Below are 17631 nucleotides of genomic sequence, written 5' to 3'. Positions count from 1 at the left end.
CTAGTTTCATTTTTGTAATACCTGTAAATATTTCTACTATTATCATTTTTGTTAAGGGCATGCTCTAACACCTGTCTATAATGAGAGTTTCAGTTTCTGTTTGCCAATTTATACTATACAGTTTATTCCACGCATAATGCGCTTATAATCTTGAAACTATCCCAACCTCTGTGGTTTAATTCTCACATTTTAGTTGATGGAAAACCAATATATGTAAACAAATATTAAAAAAATATTTAAAAAATGGTTTGATTCATCCTTAATTAACATTTCTGATATTTTGTACACGTGACGGACATTTTAAAATTTTAAAGTTATTATTCAGAAATACGGTTATGTACTTATTATGGTATATAATTCACTTATATCTACTATCCCAAATGAATGGAAGAGGGGAATAAGGAGCCAATCTATAGAAGAAAATGATTTAAATGAACCACATGATGATCGATTACACAATTTCCTTAAACACAAAAAGTTTCTAAACTATGTTACTCTATACGTAGCTATACTATTGCTTTGTCAGACACAGATCAACAACTTAAATGGGTAAATGGTCTGTCACTACAATTATCAGATGACGAAATATGGAGGTCTCGTTTTAATTTAATATATAAATCATCAATAGATAACAAATTGAGAAATTTTCAATTCAAATTTATTCATAGGAAAATTGCCACGAATTCCTTTTTGTATAAAACCGGAATTTTTGATCAAAATATATGTAACTTTTGTAATCAAAATGAACAAACAATAATTCATTTATTTTTTGAATGCCTTTTTGTCTCAAGATTCTGGAATGATCTGTACAGTTGGCTGATTTCTAAAAAGATCCGACTCATTAGATTATCACGTATAGAAATTTGCTTTGGAACATTAGTAAGAGAACACTTTTATCTGGTAAACTCTATGGTATTATATGGCAAATATTTTATCTTTTCATGTAAATGTCAAGACATCGTTCCTTTATTTAAATCCTTCCTATTTTCTGTAATACAATTAGAAAAAACAGAACGCATAATATCCTTTAAACCGTTTTGAATTCCATAAGAAAAAATGGAATAGTATCTGTATAGTATAATTGAAATCTTACTGAATGTTATTTTATGAGATGTTCCATTTCATTCAATCATATCTCTGTATCATTGAAGACCAAAATATGTATTTATTTTGAGATTGTCTTTTGTGACAATGTGAATTGCACATAAAACTTATTTTAAAAAAATGATGTCATGTGCTTGTATAATTTTGTTTTTTGTATGATTTTCCTTTCCACATGTTCTACTTTTGCTTGTTATGGTCATCCTATCAAGACGTGTGAATATTTCGTTTCAAGAAACTAGTCTATTTATTTGCCAATAACTTTGTGATATCAGATTCAGAGTAACCATTTTCAAATAAAAATACAATTTTGCCAGTTCAATACACACTTTCGTATATATAAACAATTTGTTCCCTGAATGTGAGGGGATTGGGAAACGATTTCAAAAGAAGATGTGTTTTTAATTGGATCAGAAATCTCGACTTCCATCTAATACTTTTACAAGAGACCAACTCGACAATAAGGTCAGAACGGAGAGGAAAACATGAATGGGGATACAAAATTATTTTTAATCATGGAACATCAGAAAGTGCTGGAGTATCATTCTGTTCAAACCATCTGCTTCTTTTGATATTGTAAATACTTTTAAGGAGGACAAGGGGCGAATGTTAGTAGTAATTTTAAAAATAAACAATATGATTTTAACAGTTGCAAATATATATGGTCCAAACAATGACGATAGACTTTTCTTCGATGATTTTCACTCTCTGTTATTCGAACATGGTGAGGAACCCTATGTGATAGCAGGAGATTTCAATACAGTTGTGGAGCCAACAAATGATAAATTTCCTAAAACATTTCAAAACCATCCAAGATGCAGTAAAGCCATTATGGAAATAATAGATGATTTTGACCTGCTTGATATATGGCGTCATACCCACCTATCATAAAAGAAATATACATGGATGTCAAAAGACATGAAAATCAGAAGCAGGATTGATTTTGTTCTTATTTCTCAAAGTCTATCATCCTCTGTTGTTACGAGTGACATTACCTGTGGTTATATGTTTTTGTTTTTGTAATGACGGACAAGGCCCTGGTAAGCTTTGGGGTTTCAGGAGTATGAATAAAATGTATGAACTGGTCTCTTGGATTAAAATTAGTGTCATAAAGACACAGATAGAGATTATATTGATGATGACCTTCATTCTGATTTTTTTCAGAATATTAACGAATCGCGTTTCCATGGAATCAAACAATCCAGGTCAGTCTCCCAAAATAATGTCTAATCTTACATGCACATGTGCTTTGACGACATGGTCCCTTGCGCGAGGTTCAACCAACATATAATGTGAAAGGTATACTCCATCCAAAATAGGTGATATGACAGGTTTGACACCTCAAGTAAATGTTTTGTATATAGTTCGTCCCAAAGGATTCTTAAAAATTAAACATCCATAATCATAATCACATGAAAGAAAAAAATAGTCAATTTTTCTACAATATTCTATACTGAGAAACGAAAGATAGTATTATCAGAAACATGTCTTTATCCTCCACGTTACTCATCCAGTGAATGTTTTCTTGTTGCCAGCTCAACACTAACCTCATGATTGTACCAGGTCAGTGAAATAACGATGACTATTGATTTTGTTTCAGCATCGACTACGTGGTTTCAGTTGAATAGATGTATATTCTTAGGGCATTACGTAATGTCTGAATCAGCGTGCCTATAATAATTGCTACGTCATCGTGGACTGATCCCCAGGTATAAAGCAAGGCAAATAGTCGCTGTACAATCATTAGGACTCTCACTGGCTGTATCCATTGTAGTGAACTTGTTGTCCTGCCACATACACATACATACATTCGTCCAGTCAATAATTCTCTCGAACACTCTCTGATCATGTCGCTTGTTGAGCTGTTTGGAGAAACATTACATGGAGCGGGTGGGGCCGAAGTAGCGACATCAACTCTCGCTGGATCTGGCAGATACGTAGGTCTCTATTTTTCGGCTCACTGGTGCCCCCCTTGCCGATCGTTCACTCCGAAGCTGGCCGAGTTTTACAAGGCTTTCGCGAAGAAAAATGAAAGCAAGCTGGAGATTGTCTTCGTGAGCTCAGATCGGGACCAAGGAGAATTTGATGGTTACTTCAAAGACATGACATGGTTAAGCCTGCCCTTCTCTGATCGAGATAGAAAGGTTAGTTCTGAAGTGCAAAACATGGCCATGCATGCATGAGCCCCACCAAATATTTCAGATGAGCTCTCATCATGTCCATGTAAAAGTGCATGCCCGTATTTGGATCGGGGGGGGGGGGGGTCTATTGTGTTGAGGGAGAAAGACATTCTTTGATGTGATGTTGAAGTGAGTATAATGGCATATATTTTGTATGCCTGTTTGGCATGTTTTGATATATAGCTGTTACATTTTCCTCAAATTTCAAACATCTGTTTGACACGCGCCACACGATGATTCGGATAAAAAGAGAGCTATTATAGAGAAAGAGAAAAAGAAAGAGAAAGAGAAAGAGAAAGAGAAAGAGAAAGAGAAAGAGAAAGAGAAAGAGAAAGAGGAAGAGAAAAAGAAAGAGAAAGAGGAAGAGAAAGAGAAAGAGAAAGAGAAAGAATGAGAGAAAGAGAAAGAGAAAGAGAAAGAGAAAGAGAAAGAGAAAGAGGAAGAGGAAGAGAAAGAGAAAGAGAAAGAGAAAGAGAAAGAGGAAGAGGAAGAGAAAGAGAAAGAGGAAGAGAAAGAGAAAGAGAAAGAGAAAGAGAAAGAGAAAGAGAAAGAGAAAGAGAAAAAGAAAGAGAAAGAGGAAGAGAAAAAAAGAAAGAGAAAGAGAAAGAGAAAGAGAAAGAGAAAGAGAAAGAGAGAGAGAAAGAGAGAAAGAGAAAGAGAAAGAGAAAGAGAAAGAGAAAGAGGAAGAGGAAGAGAAAGAGAAAGAGAAAGAGAAAGAGAAAAGAGAAAGAGAAAGAGAAAGAGAAAAGAGAAAGAGAAAGAGAAAGAGAAAGAGAAAGAGAAAAGAAAAAGAAGAAAAAGAGAAAGAGAAAGAGAAAGAGAAAAAGAAAGAGAAAGAGAAAGAGAAAGAGGAAGAGAAAGAGAAAGAGAAAGAGAAAGAGAAAGAGAAAGAGAAAAAGAAGAAAGAGAAAGAGAGCTATTATAGAGAAATAGAAAGAGAAGGAAGGAAGTAAAGGCTTGTGTGAGCATTATGGCATGTTTTCTAATGGCGAAGTATTCTTATGGTGGCCCTGAAGGGACATCGCGAATAGACTAAATCGTGAAAAATATGCGATAAAATTCACGATATCGTCAATTTTATCGCATATTTTTCACGAAGAAATTCACGAAATTGACGATATCGTGAACTTTATCGTGAACTTTTCACGATGAAATTGACGATATCGTGAATTTTATCGTGAAAAGTTCACGATATAAAGTTCACGATATCGTCAATTTTATCGTGTACTCTATCGTGTACTCTATCGTGTACTCTCCTGACGGGCGCTTCGTAAACAAAACCAGCCCTAGCTGGGGGAGACAGAGAGAAGGAAAAAAGGGAAAGGGAAAGAGAAGATAAAAGGAAAGAAAGAATAATAAGAAGAAAAGAGGGAAACGGGGGGGGGGGGGGCGAAGGGCTCTTGCCTCCTCCTCACTCCCCCCCCCCCCCCCCGCCAAAAAATAAATAAGGAGAGAGAGAAGGGAAAGGGAAAGGGAAAGAAAATATAAAAGGAAAGAAAGAAGAGGAAGAAGGAAAGAGGGAAACGGGGGAAGGGCGAAAGGCTCTTACCTCCCCCCCCCCGCCAAAAAAATAAATAAGAGAGAGAGAGAGAGAGAGAGAAGGGAAAGGGAAAGAAAGAAGAGGAATAAGAGGGAAACAGGGGAAGGGCGAAGGGCTCTTGCCTCCTCCTCACTCCCCCCCCCCGCCAAAAAATAAATAAGGAGAGAGAGAAGGGAAAGGGAAAGGGAAAGAAAATATAAAAGGAAAGAAAGAAGAGGAAGAAGGAAAGAGGGAAACGGGGGAAGGGCGAAAGGCTCTTACCTCCCCCCCCCCCCCCCGCCAAAAAAATAAATAAGAGAGAGAGAGAGAGAGAGAGAGAGAAGGGAAAGGGAAAGAAAGAAGAGGAATAAGAGGGAAACAGGGGAAGGGCGAAGGGCTCTTGCCTCCTCCCCCCCCCCGCCAAAAATAAATAAGAGAGAGAAGGGAAAGGGAAAGAAAATATAAAAGGAAAGAAAGAAGAGGAATAAGAAGGAAAGAGGGAAACGGGGGAAGGGCGAAGGGCTCTTGCCTCCTCCCTCCCCACCCCCCGCCAAAAAAATAAATAAGAGATAGAGAGAGAAGGGAAAGGGAAAGGGAAAGAGAAGATAAAAGGAAAGAAAGAAGAGGAAGAAGAAGAAGAAAAGAGGGAAACGGGGGCGAAGGGCTCTTGCATCCCCCCCCCGCCCAAAAAATAAATAAGAGAGAGAGAGAGAGAGAAGGGAAAGGGAAAGAGAATAAAAAAGGAAAGAAAGAAGAATAAGAAGAAAAGAGGGGCTCTTGCCTCCTCCCCCCCCCTCCCGCGCCAACAAATAAATAGGAGAGAGAGAGAGAGAGATAGAGAGAAGGGAAAGGGAAAGGGAAAGAAAATATAAAAGGAAAGAAAGAAGAAGAAGACGGAAAGAGGGAAACGGGGGAAGGGCGAAAGGCTCTTACCTCCCCCTCCCCCCCTCCCGCCATAAAGGGAAAGAGAAGGGAGAGGGAAAGAAAATATGAAAGGAAAGAAAGAAGAGGAAAAAGAATAAGAAAAGAGGGAAACAGGGGCGAAGGGCTCTTGCCTCCTTTCTTTTCTTTCTTTTCCTTTCTTTCCTATTCTCCCTCTTTTTCGTTTTTCTCTTTCTTTCTTCTCTTTCCCTTTCCTTCTCTCTCTCTCTCTTATTTATTTTTTGGCGGGGGGCGGGGGACGAGGCAAAAGCCCTTTGCCCTCGTTTCCCTCTTTTCTTCTTCTTCCTCTTCTTTCTTTCCTTTATCTTCTCTTTCCCTTTCCCTTTCCCTTCTCTCTCTCTCTCTCTCTGATTTATTTTTTGGCGGGGGAGGGGGGGGGGGGGCAAGAGTCCTTCGCCCTTCCCCCGTTTTCCTCTTTTCTTCTTCTTCCTTTTCTTTCTTTCCTTTTATCTTCTCTTTCCCTTTCCCTTTCCCTTCTCTCTCTCTCTCTTATTTATTTTTTGGCGGGGGGAGGGGGGGGGGCAAGAGTCCTTCGCCCTTCCCCCGTTTTCCTCTTTTCTTCTTCTTCCTCTTCTTTCTTTCCTTTTATCTTCTCTTTCCCTTTCCCTTTCCCTTCTCTCTCTCTCTCTGATTTATTTTTTGGCGGGGAGGGGGGGGGGGGAGTGAGGAGGAGGCAAGAGCCCTTCGCCCCCCCCCCCCCGTTTCCCTCTTTTCTTCTTATTATTCTTTCTTTCCTTTTATCTTCTCTTTCCCTTTCCCTTTTTTCCTTCTCTCTGTCTCCCCCAGCTAGGGCTGGTTTTGTTTACGAAGCGCCCGTCAGGAGAGTACACGATAGAGTACACGATAGAGTACACGATAAAATTGACGATATCGTGAACTTTATATCGTGAACTTTTCACGATAAAATTCACGATATCGTCAATTTCATCGTGAAGAGTTCACGATAAAGTTCACGATATCGTGAATTTCTTCGTGAAAAATATGCGATAAAATTGACGATATCGTGAATTTTATCGCATATTTTTCACGATTTAGTCTATTCGCGATGTCCCTTCAGGGTCACTATATATTCTCACATTGCTTTTAAATCATCGCAGCTGTAGGTGCGGGTAAACAGGAACGTCGGAAGGGAAGGGTGAGATTTTGTTTTCGCCTCTCAGGTTTAATTCCTTTCTGCATTATTTTGATGGAAAATAATCTGTTTGGCACAAATTATGGCACAGTCATGATCGGGAGAAAGAAATTGTTAGCAAGAGGGAGAGAGAGAGAGAGAGAGGGGGGGGGGGTGGGCCACTAGAAAAGTACCACGCGGAGATATTCCCGCTTTTTCAATCTTCAACACATTTTTAAATTAACAAGAGGGGCCGCTTCCGCCTTGACCCCCTCTTCCCATTCCACTTTTACTGTAGTGTTTTACTGAAAAAGCGGGTAGCTAAGATTTTATTTAAGGGGGGTGGTAGTGAGCACGCGAAGCGCGCTAGAGAAAGAAGACGTTTCGTTTTATTGTTCTCGCCTCTCAATCCTTGTCTGAATTCTGTTTCACCCCCTACCGCGCGAAGCGTGGAAGCTTTGACGTTTTATTTAATTATTAGAGAAAGAAGACGATTCGCTTTACCGTTCTCGCCTCTAAATCCTTGTCTGAATTCAGTTCCCCCCTCTAACTTAACTGAACAAGAGGCTATATTTCTCCCCCTTTGCTGGTGGACATCATTTTTCATACTTGTTCTCACAAAATATGTCATGAACATCACAATATTCATAAGATTTTCTTTTTGTTTCATTGTAGGAGAAGCTGGGTGAGATGTTTAGCGTGAAAGGAATCCCGACCTTCATCATCCTCGATAGCGAGACCGGAGCTATCGTCTGCTCGGAGGCAAGAGACGAAGTCATGGACGATCCCGAGGGAGAAGATTTCCCCTGGAAGAAGTAGACTCACTCTCGACTCAACTTCAATCGGGAAAATGAAAATTGAACCAATTTGATCACCACTAATTTCACGAATTTCGTGATCTTTGATCTTGGATAATTATATCAGAAGTCCTGAATTATTTGTATAACTTGTATGAGATAAAATCCAATGGACCTATACTCTTTTATTAGATGAGCAAGCGTATTGATAGGCTCCGAAATCCTAATTTAAATCCAAAATTTGATATAACGGAGTTGTTCACATTAAAGGCATATCATTATCAATCATCTCATTCGAAATTTTGTAAAGACTAGTAAATGGCAGGGGGTCGTTATCGAAATGAATTCCAAGAATGATCCCCAAAATGTCACAATTAAACCTATTTTAGTAAGGCAATTTTGATAGCCTTTACCACCACGTATTAAAATGTTCGGATATTGCAGCGTACAACGAATTATTACGTAATCACGACATGATTTCCATGGAATATACAACAGGATATTGAGCTGATTTCTCGAGAGTCTATGCGATCGCGCGTTTAAGTATATGAATCTACCAAGAAGCTTTCCATAGAACACACTTTATATGATTTAATGAAATAGACTAGAAGGTATGAATATTATGATAAACGTTTCACATGACCTCGAACGCTTTCCAGAAATCAATTCAATGGCAACCAGTATTGGCCCATATAGAAATCATGTTCGTATCCTCAGGAAATATGCCGTGGTTGTGTGCACACACTGTAATTGAAACGCCTTTTGAAATTGCTTGCATTCGATTGGTTTTTAGTCTTTCACTTTCACTTTTATGAGATTGAGTTGTTTTAATCTTCAATTCCTATACTAGCCTATAGTCCACTCATTTTCTTTGCACACCAGTGCACTCCTATGATTAAACATGTAGGACCTATAATTTGTACATGTACATGAACATCTATAGCAAAGACCCAGAGAAAATGTAACCAATGATTGTGATGATTTAAATTTGTTTTATTTGTTCTGTACTATAGTGATTTTTCTGTTGCCGGGTAAGGAAGTCAGTTTCATTCGATATTCGACATGAAGTGTAGGCTTATTATGTAATAAGGCTTTATTTCAGTCTTCATGTATAATATGGTTGAGTGATTACTATAGGAACTAACTTTTAAGTGGATACATTTCGTTTGTATATTGCTTGCTGAATTTTTGTACAAATAAATATTACCCTGTATATTACATTAAATAAGTGCATTTAAATGTTTTAGGAGTTAGGAGAGATGCAATATACATGTGGAAATGAAAGAATAAAACTGAGTAGGGGAGAGAGAGAAAGATAGAGGGAGAAAGATAGAGAGAGAGAAGGGCTGCATAAGAGACGGGAATAGGGAAAATGAGGGAGTGAGAGAAAGAGAGAGAGAGAGAGAGAGAGAGAGAGAGAGAGAAAGAGAAAGAGAGAGAGAGAGAGAAGGGCTGCATAAGAGACGGGAATAGGGAAAATGAGGGAGTGAGAGAAAGAGAGAGAGAGAGGGGAAGATAGATAGATAGATAGAGAGAGAGAGAGAGAGAGAGAGAGAGAGAGAGAGAGAGAGAGATGTGGAGGTGAGTAGAGAGATGGAGAAAGGGGAAATAAAACATGTATACAGTACGTAAACAAAGAGTGTACCCAACTTTAGTAGCTTCTAATTAAAAATGTATAACCCGTGTGACCTTGAATCATATTTTATTGTAAATAATAACTAATAATTGTCTAATGAAACTATTTATTGTGCTGCCAAGGATGACTGAACAGCAGGCTTTTCAAAAAGTATTGTCAAAATCCGCTTGTACCAAGTTAGAGCTGAAGCAATGAATGTGGGTCAAAAGCCATCATGTGTGAGTTATCTCATTCCAAAACAATTGCTTATTTACATTGAATATTAGGCAGTTGATAAAAAAATGGTGTTAATATCAACTCAAACTCAAGGAAATGCTTATTACAAGCAAAATTTATTTTATTCTTTTCGTTATGATGAAACAATCTTGACTTCATTCGCATCCCTTGTTTAAGGTTACCTCCTCATTGAGTGATAACAAAATGGATAAAGTTTATTTGGGATGTTATCTTTTTTCATGAAAGTCTGCTGTCAATTGCTTTGATATTTATCATCATAATGTTCTTTCTTGCATTTGGGTTTAGTAACCTTTGAGTTGTCATTCGCTATTCCAGATAAACACCTTATATGCTCCTTACGCGTGTGAAATGGCGTAGTGGACAAGTAAGAAGAGAGAACTTAGATATCATGAGACAAGAAGTTAGTAGGCTGTCTCAAATAATTTAAGGTTATCCTGTGGATTGAAACAAGGTTCTGTGAAAGCCTAGATGCATTCATTGCACCATAATAAACAATGAAGCACTGAAGCACGAGGCATACTTTGACATTAGAAGGGTTTAAGACCAAAGAAGCACATGCATAATGGCCTGACCCACCCAAACTTGGAACAACGCGATTTTGACAACAACTTTTAAAGACCCCAGTGCTCAGTCACCAGTGGCAGAAATATTATGAATAGGGTATCATTGGACAGAAAATAAGTTACTCTTCATCATGAAATCAATTCCAAAGTCATATCATATTGGTTATGACTTTTCAATTAGAAGCTACCAAAGTTGGTATATATTTGTTTAATACGCACTGCATAGAGAAGGGCTGAGAGACGGGAATAGGGAAAGGGAGGGAGAGACAGAGAGATCGAAAGGGAGAGCGAAAGAAAAAGAAAGAGAGAGAGAGAGACAGAGAGAGAAGAAGGAGACAGTGAGCCTACATCATTATGTCACCCGTATCACAATCCCATTTTATTAATGTAACTATTATTGACATCACTGATATCAGCGAAAATGAAACGAAGCTACAGAACAAGTGATACACTGATTCAATAAGAGGGGCACAGGTCAAAACAAATATCGTCATCATCATCATCATCGTCATCATCATCGTCATCATCATCATCGTCATCGTCATCATCATCATCATCAGAGCAAGAAAAATAATGATTGTGAAAGCATGAAGCTACATGTTGAAACAATGTAGCCAAAGGGACCCTCGATCATATACCTGGAAACATTTGGTAATGATCCCTTTTCAAGTTAGAATAGTGTGCCAACTACAGGTTTGATTTGAGTCATATCATGGACCTACTATCATCACTACGTTTAACCTAGTCTGCACGTACAGCCTTTATTTTGACATTTAAACACAATTCCATAAAGCCTTGAGCTAAGCCTAACTCTGTCAGGCTGTGGCTGTATCAAATAAGTTATAGCACCTTCCCTTTATAGAGGGCAGTAGACCGTGGAATAGCATAGTCTTGCACTTCAGACACTCCGTTACACAATTACGATTGAAAAGAGTTTGTGTCTGCAAACCATCTCTAACCCTTCCTTTACTTGATTTATTTATAGACCATTGCATCATCATTGGACGTGACTTTGCACACAGGAAGCATTAGTCTGTTTGGGTATAAAATAAGGGCAGATACAGCAGCCGCCTGACAGTACACAGAGTATACTCTTCCGTGTATAAATTTGTAACATACTCTCCGTCGGGTTATTATATTAATTACTGAATTATAACAACATAAAACATAATGGCGCTTATTGAGTTGCTTGGAGAAAAATTACAAGGGGCCGGTGGAGCCGAAGTAGAGACATCAAGTCTCTGTGGATCTGGCAGATACGTAGGCCTCTATTTTTCGGCTCACTGGTGCCCCCCTTGCCGAAAGTTCACACCGAAGCTGGCCGAGTTTTACGAGGCTTTCACGAAGAAAAATGAAGGCAAGCTGGAGATTGTCTTCGTGAGTGCGGATGGGAAACTAGAGGAGTTTGATGATTACTTCAAAGAAATGCCATGGTTAAGCCTGCCCTATGCTGACCGTGATAGAGAGGTGAGTTCTGAAGTGCAAAACTTGGCCATGAGCCCCCCCCCCCCCCCCCCCCCCCACCACCAATTATTTCAGATGAGCTTGTCCACGCATAAGTGCCCGTATTTGGATCAGGGGGCTGAGAGGGGGGGGGGGGGGGTGCGTCTCTTCTATTGAACGAGAAAGAAATTCTGTGATGTGATGTTAAGGTTAATTCATGGCATGTTTCTTTGTATCAATTTTTTTCCCTCGATAACATCGATGCCAGAGTTGTTTCCTGTTTGCCATGTTTAGATAATAATAATAATAATAAATAATAATAATATGTCCTGTTTACCCAGGGTAGCCTCATCAGTATTCATACTGTTCTCCCTGAGGGCCCTGCAATCATATTATTACCCCGGTCATCGGATTCAGGCTTACCCGCACACAATGTATGCACATTCTCCACTCCCTGGGGAGCACTCCAGCCAGTGCATCATTTTTACAAGCGCACACTGTCTTGCTAATCTAAGCACATTAGCTTTCGCATCCTACCGGGTACCCATTTAACACCTGGGTGGAGAGTGGCAAATTTAGATCAATGTTTTGCCAAACGACATTAGTGCCGCGGTGGGACTTGAACCGCGGACCTTGTGATCCACAGTCCGGTGACATATCCACTCGTCCACGACACCTCTACTGTTAGCTGTTATACTTTCCTCAAATTTCAAACATTCTGTTTAGCAAGTTTCACACGATGAGTGGGAGAAAAAGGGAAAGATAGGGAGGGCCGCTATAACAACATCGTATACAAACTTGGAGAGGGGGTTCGAGTGATCCCCAAAGAAATATTCATTTTGTCAAAGTTCATTTATGAGTGAAAAAACACCTTTTGGCTTGCCGGAGAAACTATTTAGAGATAAAAGTCATCGTAAAATACGGGGACCTTTCTCTCTCGATCCCGTCCCACAAGCGTTGGGGAACCCCGCCCAAGCTTTTACTCTTCATGTTTTCTAATGGCGAAGTAAGCTATTTTCACATTGCTTTCAATATCATCGCAGGTACGGGTATATAGGAATGTCGGAAGGGAAGTGGCGGGAAATAATTTTCGCCTTTCAGGTTTTTATTCCTTTCGGCATTTTATTGAAAACACAGGATATAGAATTATTCACATTTGTAACATTCTGTTGGGCACAAATTATGACACAGTCATGATCGGGAGAAAGAAGAGTTATAGAGAGAAGGAGACCTTTACTCGAATAAATGCTTACACTGAATGTGAATGGCACGGGCATATAAATATATTCGGGAAGTGTGGTGACCAATATGAATAAATAAGCTTCCCCCTAAACCAAACCATCCGTAATTTAAAAAAAAGTCGAAGCACAAAATAATGGCACAGAATGATGAGCCATCAATCCTTATTTATCAAGTCCCTTGGATAGGCCTTGAGGACGTATTTCTCACTCGTTGCTGATGGACATCATTTTTGCAATGACGAACCTTCGTCATTGCCTTGTTTTCGTTCACATTCTGCCCCATTAATATTCTCCTCCTCCTTTTCCTTGTTTTCCTTATCGTCCGGAAATCACATTCGTTTTGCACATAGTGTTTGTTATTCCTAGTTAGGTGCCTTCATCATGTCCATTTCCTTTCAAATTCCGTAGGCATCATCTCTAGCATCTCATCCAGGTCACCTACTTTTTCGTTTTCTGAAATCACTCATGCGTAAACGTCCAGGCGCCATTTTGTCCTTTTCTGGTCCATTTTAAGGCCTTTCTATCTTCCTTCCTATCTCCACTATCCTAGATCCTACAAACTTCTAACAAATTTCTCTAGATAGTCTAAGAGATGTTCTTTAATCTGCTACTTATAACCTGCCCTTCAAAATGCCATCTTCATACTCAAAATTCAAATCTGAAACCGACTCCGTCAACAATCTCTCAAATTCTTGAAAAATGGACCCCTAAATAATCTAAAACTGCCATAACTTTCTCATATAAATTCAGTTTTGTATATAAATCTTACAGTATCTTTATCTCATAATTGCACATAGCCATGCAAAATTTCACGCTCCAGTGGCTTTGCAAAACATAAATAGCGCCCTCTAAAGTTCTGGGAATTGGCTTTCTTTCTGTGGCCGTATCTCCATTATGGCTTGGCAGATCCGTACCCTTTTTTGGATTTAGATACTTGAGGATATGCCCTTTCCAGCCATATACAAAATGATATACCCTAACACTGACCGACTTTGCGAAAAATGCCCTCCAAATTCGCCATTTTCAAAAAAATTGAGAAATAACTTCAAATTGCTCTAAAATGGCGATCTGTATACCTACGTCAATGAAATTTGGCAGACATATGTATCCATATACGTGACAACTGTCTGCCAAGTTTGGTAAAATCCAAATATGTCAGCGCAAAGTTATCGCCAAAAATGATGAATTTACTATGCATTACGTAATAGCGCGTTTAATGCGTGCAATACATTGCGCGAAGATAACAATGGTGTCAAACTGACCGCAATGAAGTGCCCTTTCGAATGATACCAAGTATAGTATATGTTCACACAGAAAATTGTGAATAAATCGCATTTGAACAAAGGTCACTACACGAATTCAGCCGAGTTTCCGCCCGAATCTAACACGTATCGGCTATGACGTAATTTTTCAGACTACTTTTTGCCCCTTAAACGTCCTTTTTTTTCCTTGAAAATTTGCAGTGACATGCCGAGTTCCAATACGCAGGGCACCTCTTGGCCGGATTTTTGAAATTGGTCAAGGGGGCCATTCAAGACGCCATTTTGTTCTATAAATCTATTTTACATCATGTGTTTCGATAGGATTATCATAGAAAAAAAGAGAGTGGTTTACAATATCAACCATGAAATTCTCTTTCTAATGATACCAAATACGGCCCATAAAGAGACATAAAGAGAGAGAGAAAAAACAATTTAACTCCGGTCATAATACAGATCTTGGACGTTTTCCGCCCATGCATTACACGCATTGTCTATGGGGCATATCGGGTTCATGCTTTTGGCCCCCAGAACGATCTTTATTGCAATGACGAACATGCACCAAATCCCATTGGTTTTTACACGCAGTGCTTGCGAGCCCTTTCTAGGTTCCCCTATCCCAATTTCTTTCAAGCTTCGTAGACATAGCCACTACCATCCCATCAAGGTCCCTGTTGAGGCCTTTCTTTCGCCCTACCTATCTCCAGTATGACAGAAGCTACAGACTTCGTACAAATTGCTCTGGATAGTCCGAGAGAAGCTCTTTCGTTTGACACGTAGAAACACGGCGTCATTGCACGCACATCGTTGTGACACGATTGCATTTCTAGTTCATACTTGTTCTCCTTGCACACAAAAAAACGTCATGAACATCACAATATTCATAAGATTTTCTCTCTGTTTCATTGTAGGGAAAGCTGAGCACGAAGTTTGAGGTGCAAGGAATCCCGACCTTTATCATCCTCGATAGCGAGACCGGCGATGTCATCTGCTCGGAGGCAAGGGACGAAGTCATGGGTGACCCCGAGGGAGCAAATTTCCCCTGGAAGAAGTAGACTCACTCTCGACTCTAACTACAATCGGGAAAAATGAAAATTGGAACAAATTTTATCACCACAAAATTAATGTCACGAATTTCGTGTTCTTTGATCTTGGACGTATATAATTGGATTATTCAATGTAGTCGATAACTGTCTTGTATGAGATAAAATACGACGGACTTATACTCTTTTATTGACAGGCTGCATGCAAAATCTAGCTTTACACGCACCACAGTAAAATTCTAATTTTAAAACCAAAATTTGATATAACGGAGCAAAATCCTGCTACATTTGAATTTTGGGGGATAATACCCCTGCTTTTCTCTTTCTCATTAAGAGCATATCAATTATCTCATTTGAAATCGATTAGAGACAAGTAGATGGCAGGGGGTCCTTTATTGAAATTAATTCCCAACATGATCTCAAAGACTTTCGAGAATCAACCTATTTCAGTAAGGCAAATTTTGCCCACGACGAATTGATATGTGCGGACATTGTGGCCTGTAATGAAGTATGACGTAATCATGACATGATTTCTATGGAATATACAACATGATATTGAGCTAATTGAGCTAAGAGTCTTTGCGATTGCGCGTTACCTGTACTGGAGTGTATTAATCTACCAAGAAGCTTTCCATAGGACACACGTTATATGATTTGATGGAATAGACTAAAAGGTATGCATTATGATAAACGTTCCACACGGCCTCGAATGCTTTCCAGAAATCAATTCAATGGCAATTAATATCATATTATTGTACATATCCCAAAGAAATCATGTTCGTATCAGAAAATACGCCACGGTCATGTTCACTCATTGTGTGCGATTGAAGGGGCTTTTGAAATGACTTGCATTAAATTTTGCTTGGTTTTTACAGTCTATTATTATTTTGAGGCCTAGTCTTATATACTGGCCTATATAGTCCGCTCATTTTATTTGCTCACCACTCCTCTAATCAAACATGTATGGCCTATACATGAACATGTACATCTAGCAAAGACCCAGAGAAAAATGTAACCAATGATTATGATGATTATAATTTTTCTTATTCATCAATGTAGCTCATTAGTGTTCTGTACTATAGTGATTATTCTGTTGCCGGATAAGGAAGCAAGTTTTATTCGATATCCGGCATGAAGTGTAGGCTTATTAGGTAATAAGGCAATCCTTTCATGTATACTATGGTTGAGTGATTACTATGGGAACTAACTTTTAAGTGGATACATTTTGTTTGTATATTGCTTGCTGAATTTTTGTACAAATAAATATTGCCATAATATTACATTAAAGCAGTGCATTTAAATATTCAAAGAATTATGAGACATGCAAGTATACATGTGGAAATGAAAGAGTGTACTGAGTTAGGGAGAGAGAGAGCCTAAACGGCTGTTTTCAGAAAGTCCGTGTTAACTGATTAACAAATATACAAATTATATCACAAACAAAAATCAGTAACAAAAGATAACAAAACATAAACATAGGCCTATGCAAAATAAACGAATCAAATCAAAACAAAGGAAAACATCATTGGCATATGGGTAACTATGAAGAATTAAAAAAAAAAAAGAATTATTATAATGTACAAAACACAAATGAACAATAATGAATCAAAAGTAGATAATTAACAGAGAAGTTTATTGTAAACCGAGAGTCTGATTTACTCTCCTCCCAAGGGTCAGCCCCCCCCCCCCATCATGTATTACCTAGGTGGTGACATGATGATGTTTTTTTTAAGACGTTTTAATTCTATATGGTTTTCAGTTCCGGTCAAATTGTGCTCCAGCACATAGCCCTTCTATAACTTGAAGTCCTTATTCTATTCGTTCGAAATTATGAGAAGAGTGTCGGGTATTACACGGGGACGGGGTTGCGCTTTTCAAAGAAACGTAGAATAGGTTTTGGTGCATTATTATAAAATAAATAACATCTAATCTAATTGACATCAGTGATATCAGCGAAAATAAAACAAAGCTACAGAACAAGAACTCGTGGTACAGGAACCTCCAACAAAGCACGGGGAAGGATTACAGGGTACCAAAAGAAAAACACTCTCGGTTCTGCCATAATCCTCGAGATATTTGTTGAGAATTTGAATAACTATTTCCCACGTTTTGATGTAAAGGTTGACAGGAACATTTCATCACATGTTACAGAATAAGATAGGGTAGTCATCAATAAACACGATGTTAATGGATGATTCAATAAGGGCGCACAGGTCAACAAATTGTGTCATCATCAGAGGAAGACAAATAATGCCTGTGAAAGCATGAATCTATACATGCTGAAACAGTATAGCTGGTGAAAAGACCCTCGATCACGTTCCTGGAAAAAACTTGGTAATGATCCATTTTCAGGCTAGAATAGTGTGCCAACTAAAGGCTTGATTTGAGTCATATCACCATCACTACTCCTAGCCTAGTCTGCTAGCTCGTACGGCCTTTATTTTGACATTAAAGCACAATTTCATAAATCCTTGAGTCAAGCCTAACTATGTCATTATCTGGCTGTGATAATAATAGCCATAGCACCTTGCCTATAATATTATAGAGGTAGTAGATCGT

At 38.7% G+C, this 17631-nt stretch overlaps 1 protein-coding gene across 1 annotated transcript; it reads left to right on the top strand.

Annotated features, from left to right (window-relative positions):
- The first annotated feature begins 2791 nt into the window (after positions 1-2791).
- LOC589568 (nucleoredoxin) lies at positions 2792-16364 on the top strand. Its single transcript, XM_030991301.1, has 4 exons — positions 2792-3245; positions 7529-7669; positions 11254-11553; positions 14941-16364. Exons 1-4 carry the CDS (start codon positions 2949-2951, stop codon positions 15082-15084), a joined length of 882 nt encoding a protein of 293 aa, XP_030847161.1. The 5' UTR covers positions 2792-2948; the 3' UTR covers positions 15085-16364.
- The last annotated feature ends 1267 nt before the right edge of the window (positions 16365-17631 follow it).

The sequence above is a fragment of the Strongylocentrotus purpuratus genome, unplaced genomic scaffold (assembly GCF_000002235.5).
Source record: "Strongylocentrotus purpuratus isolate Spur 01 unplaced genomic scaffold, Spur_5.0 spur5_scaffold_2, whole genome shotgun sequence".
NCBI lineage: Eukaryota > Metazoa > Echinodermata > Echinoidea > Camarodonta > Strongylocentrotidae > Strongylocentrotus > Strongylocentrotus purpuratus.
The sequence above is the reverse complement of the archived record's forward strand: the minus strand, read 5'-3'. Positions and strand labels throughout refer to the sequence as shown.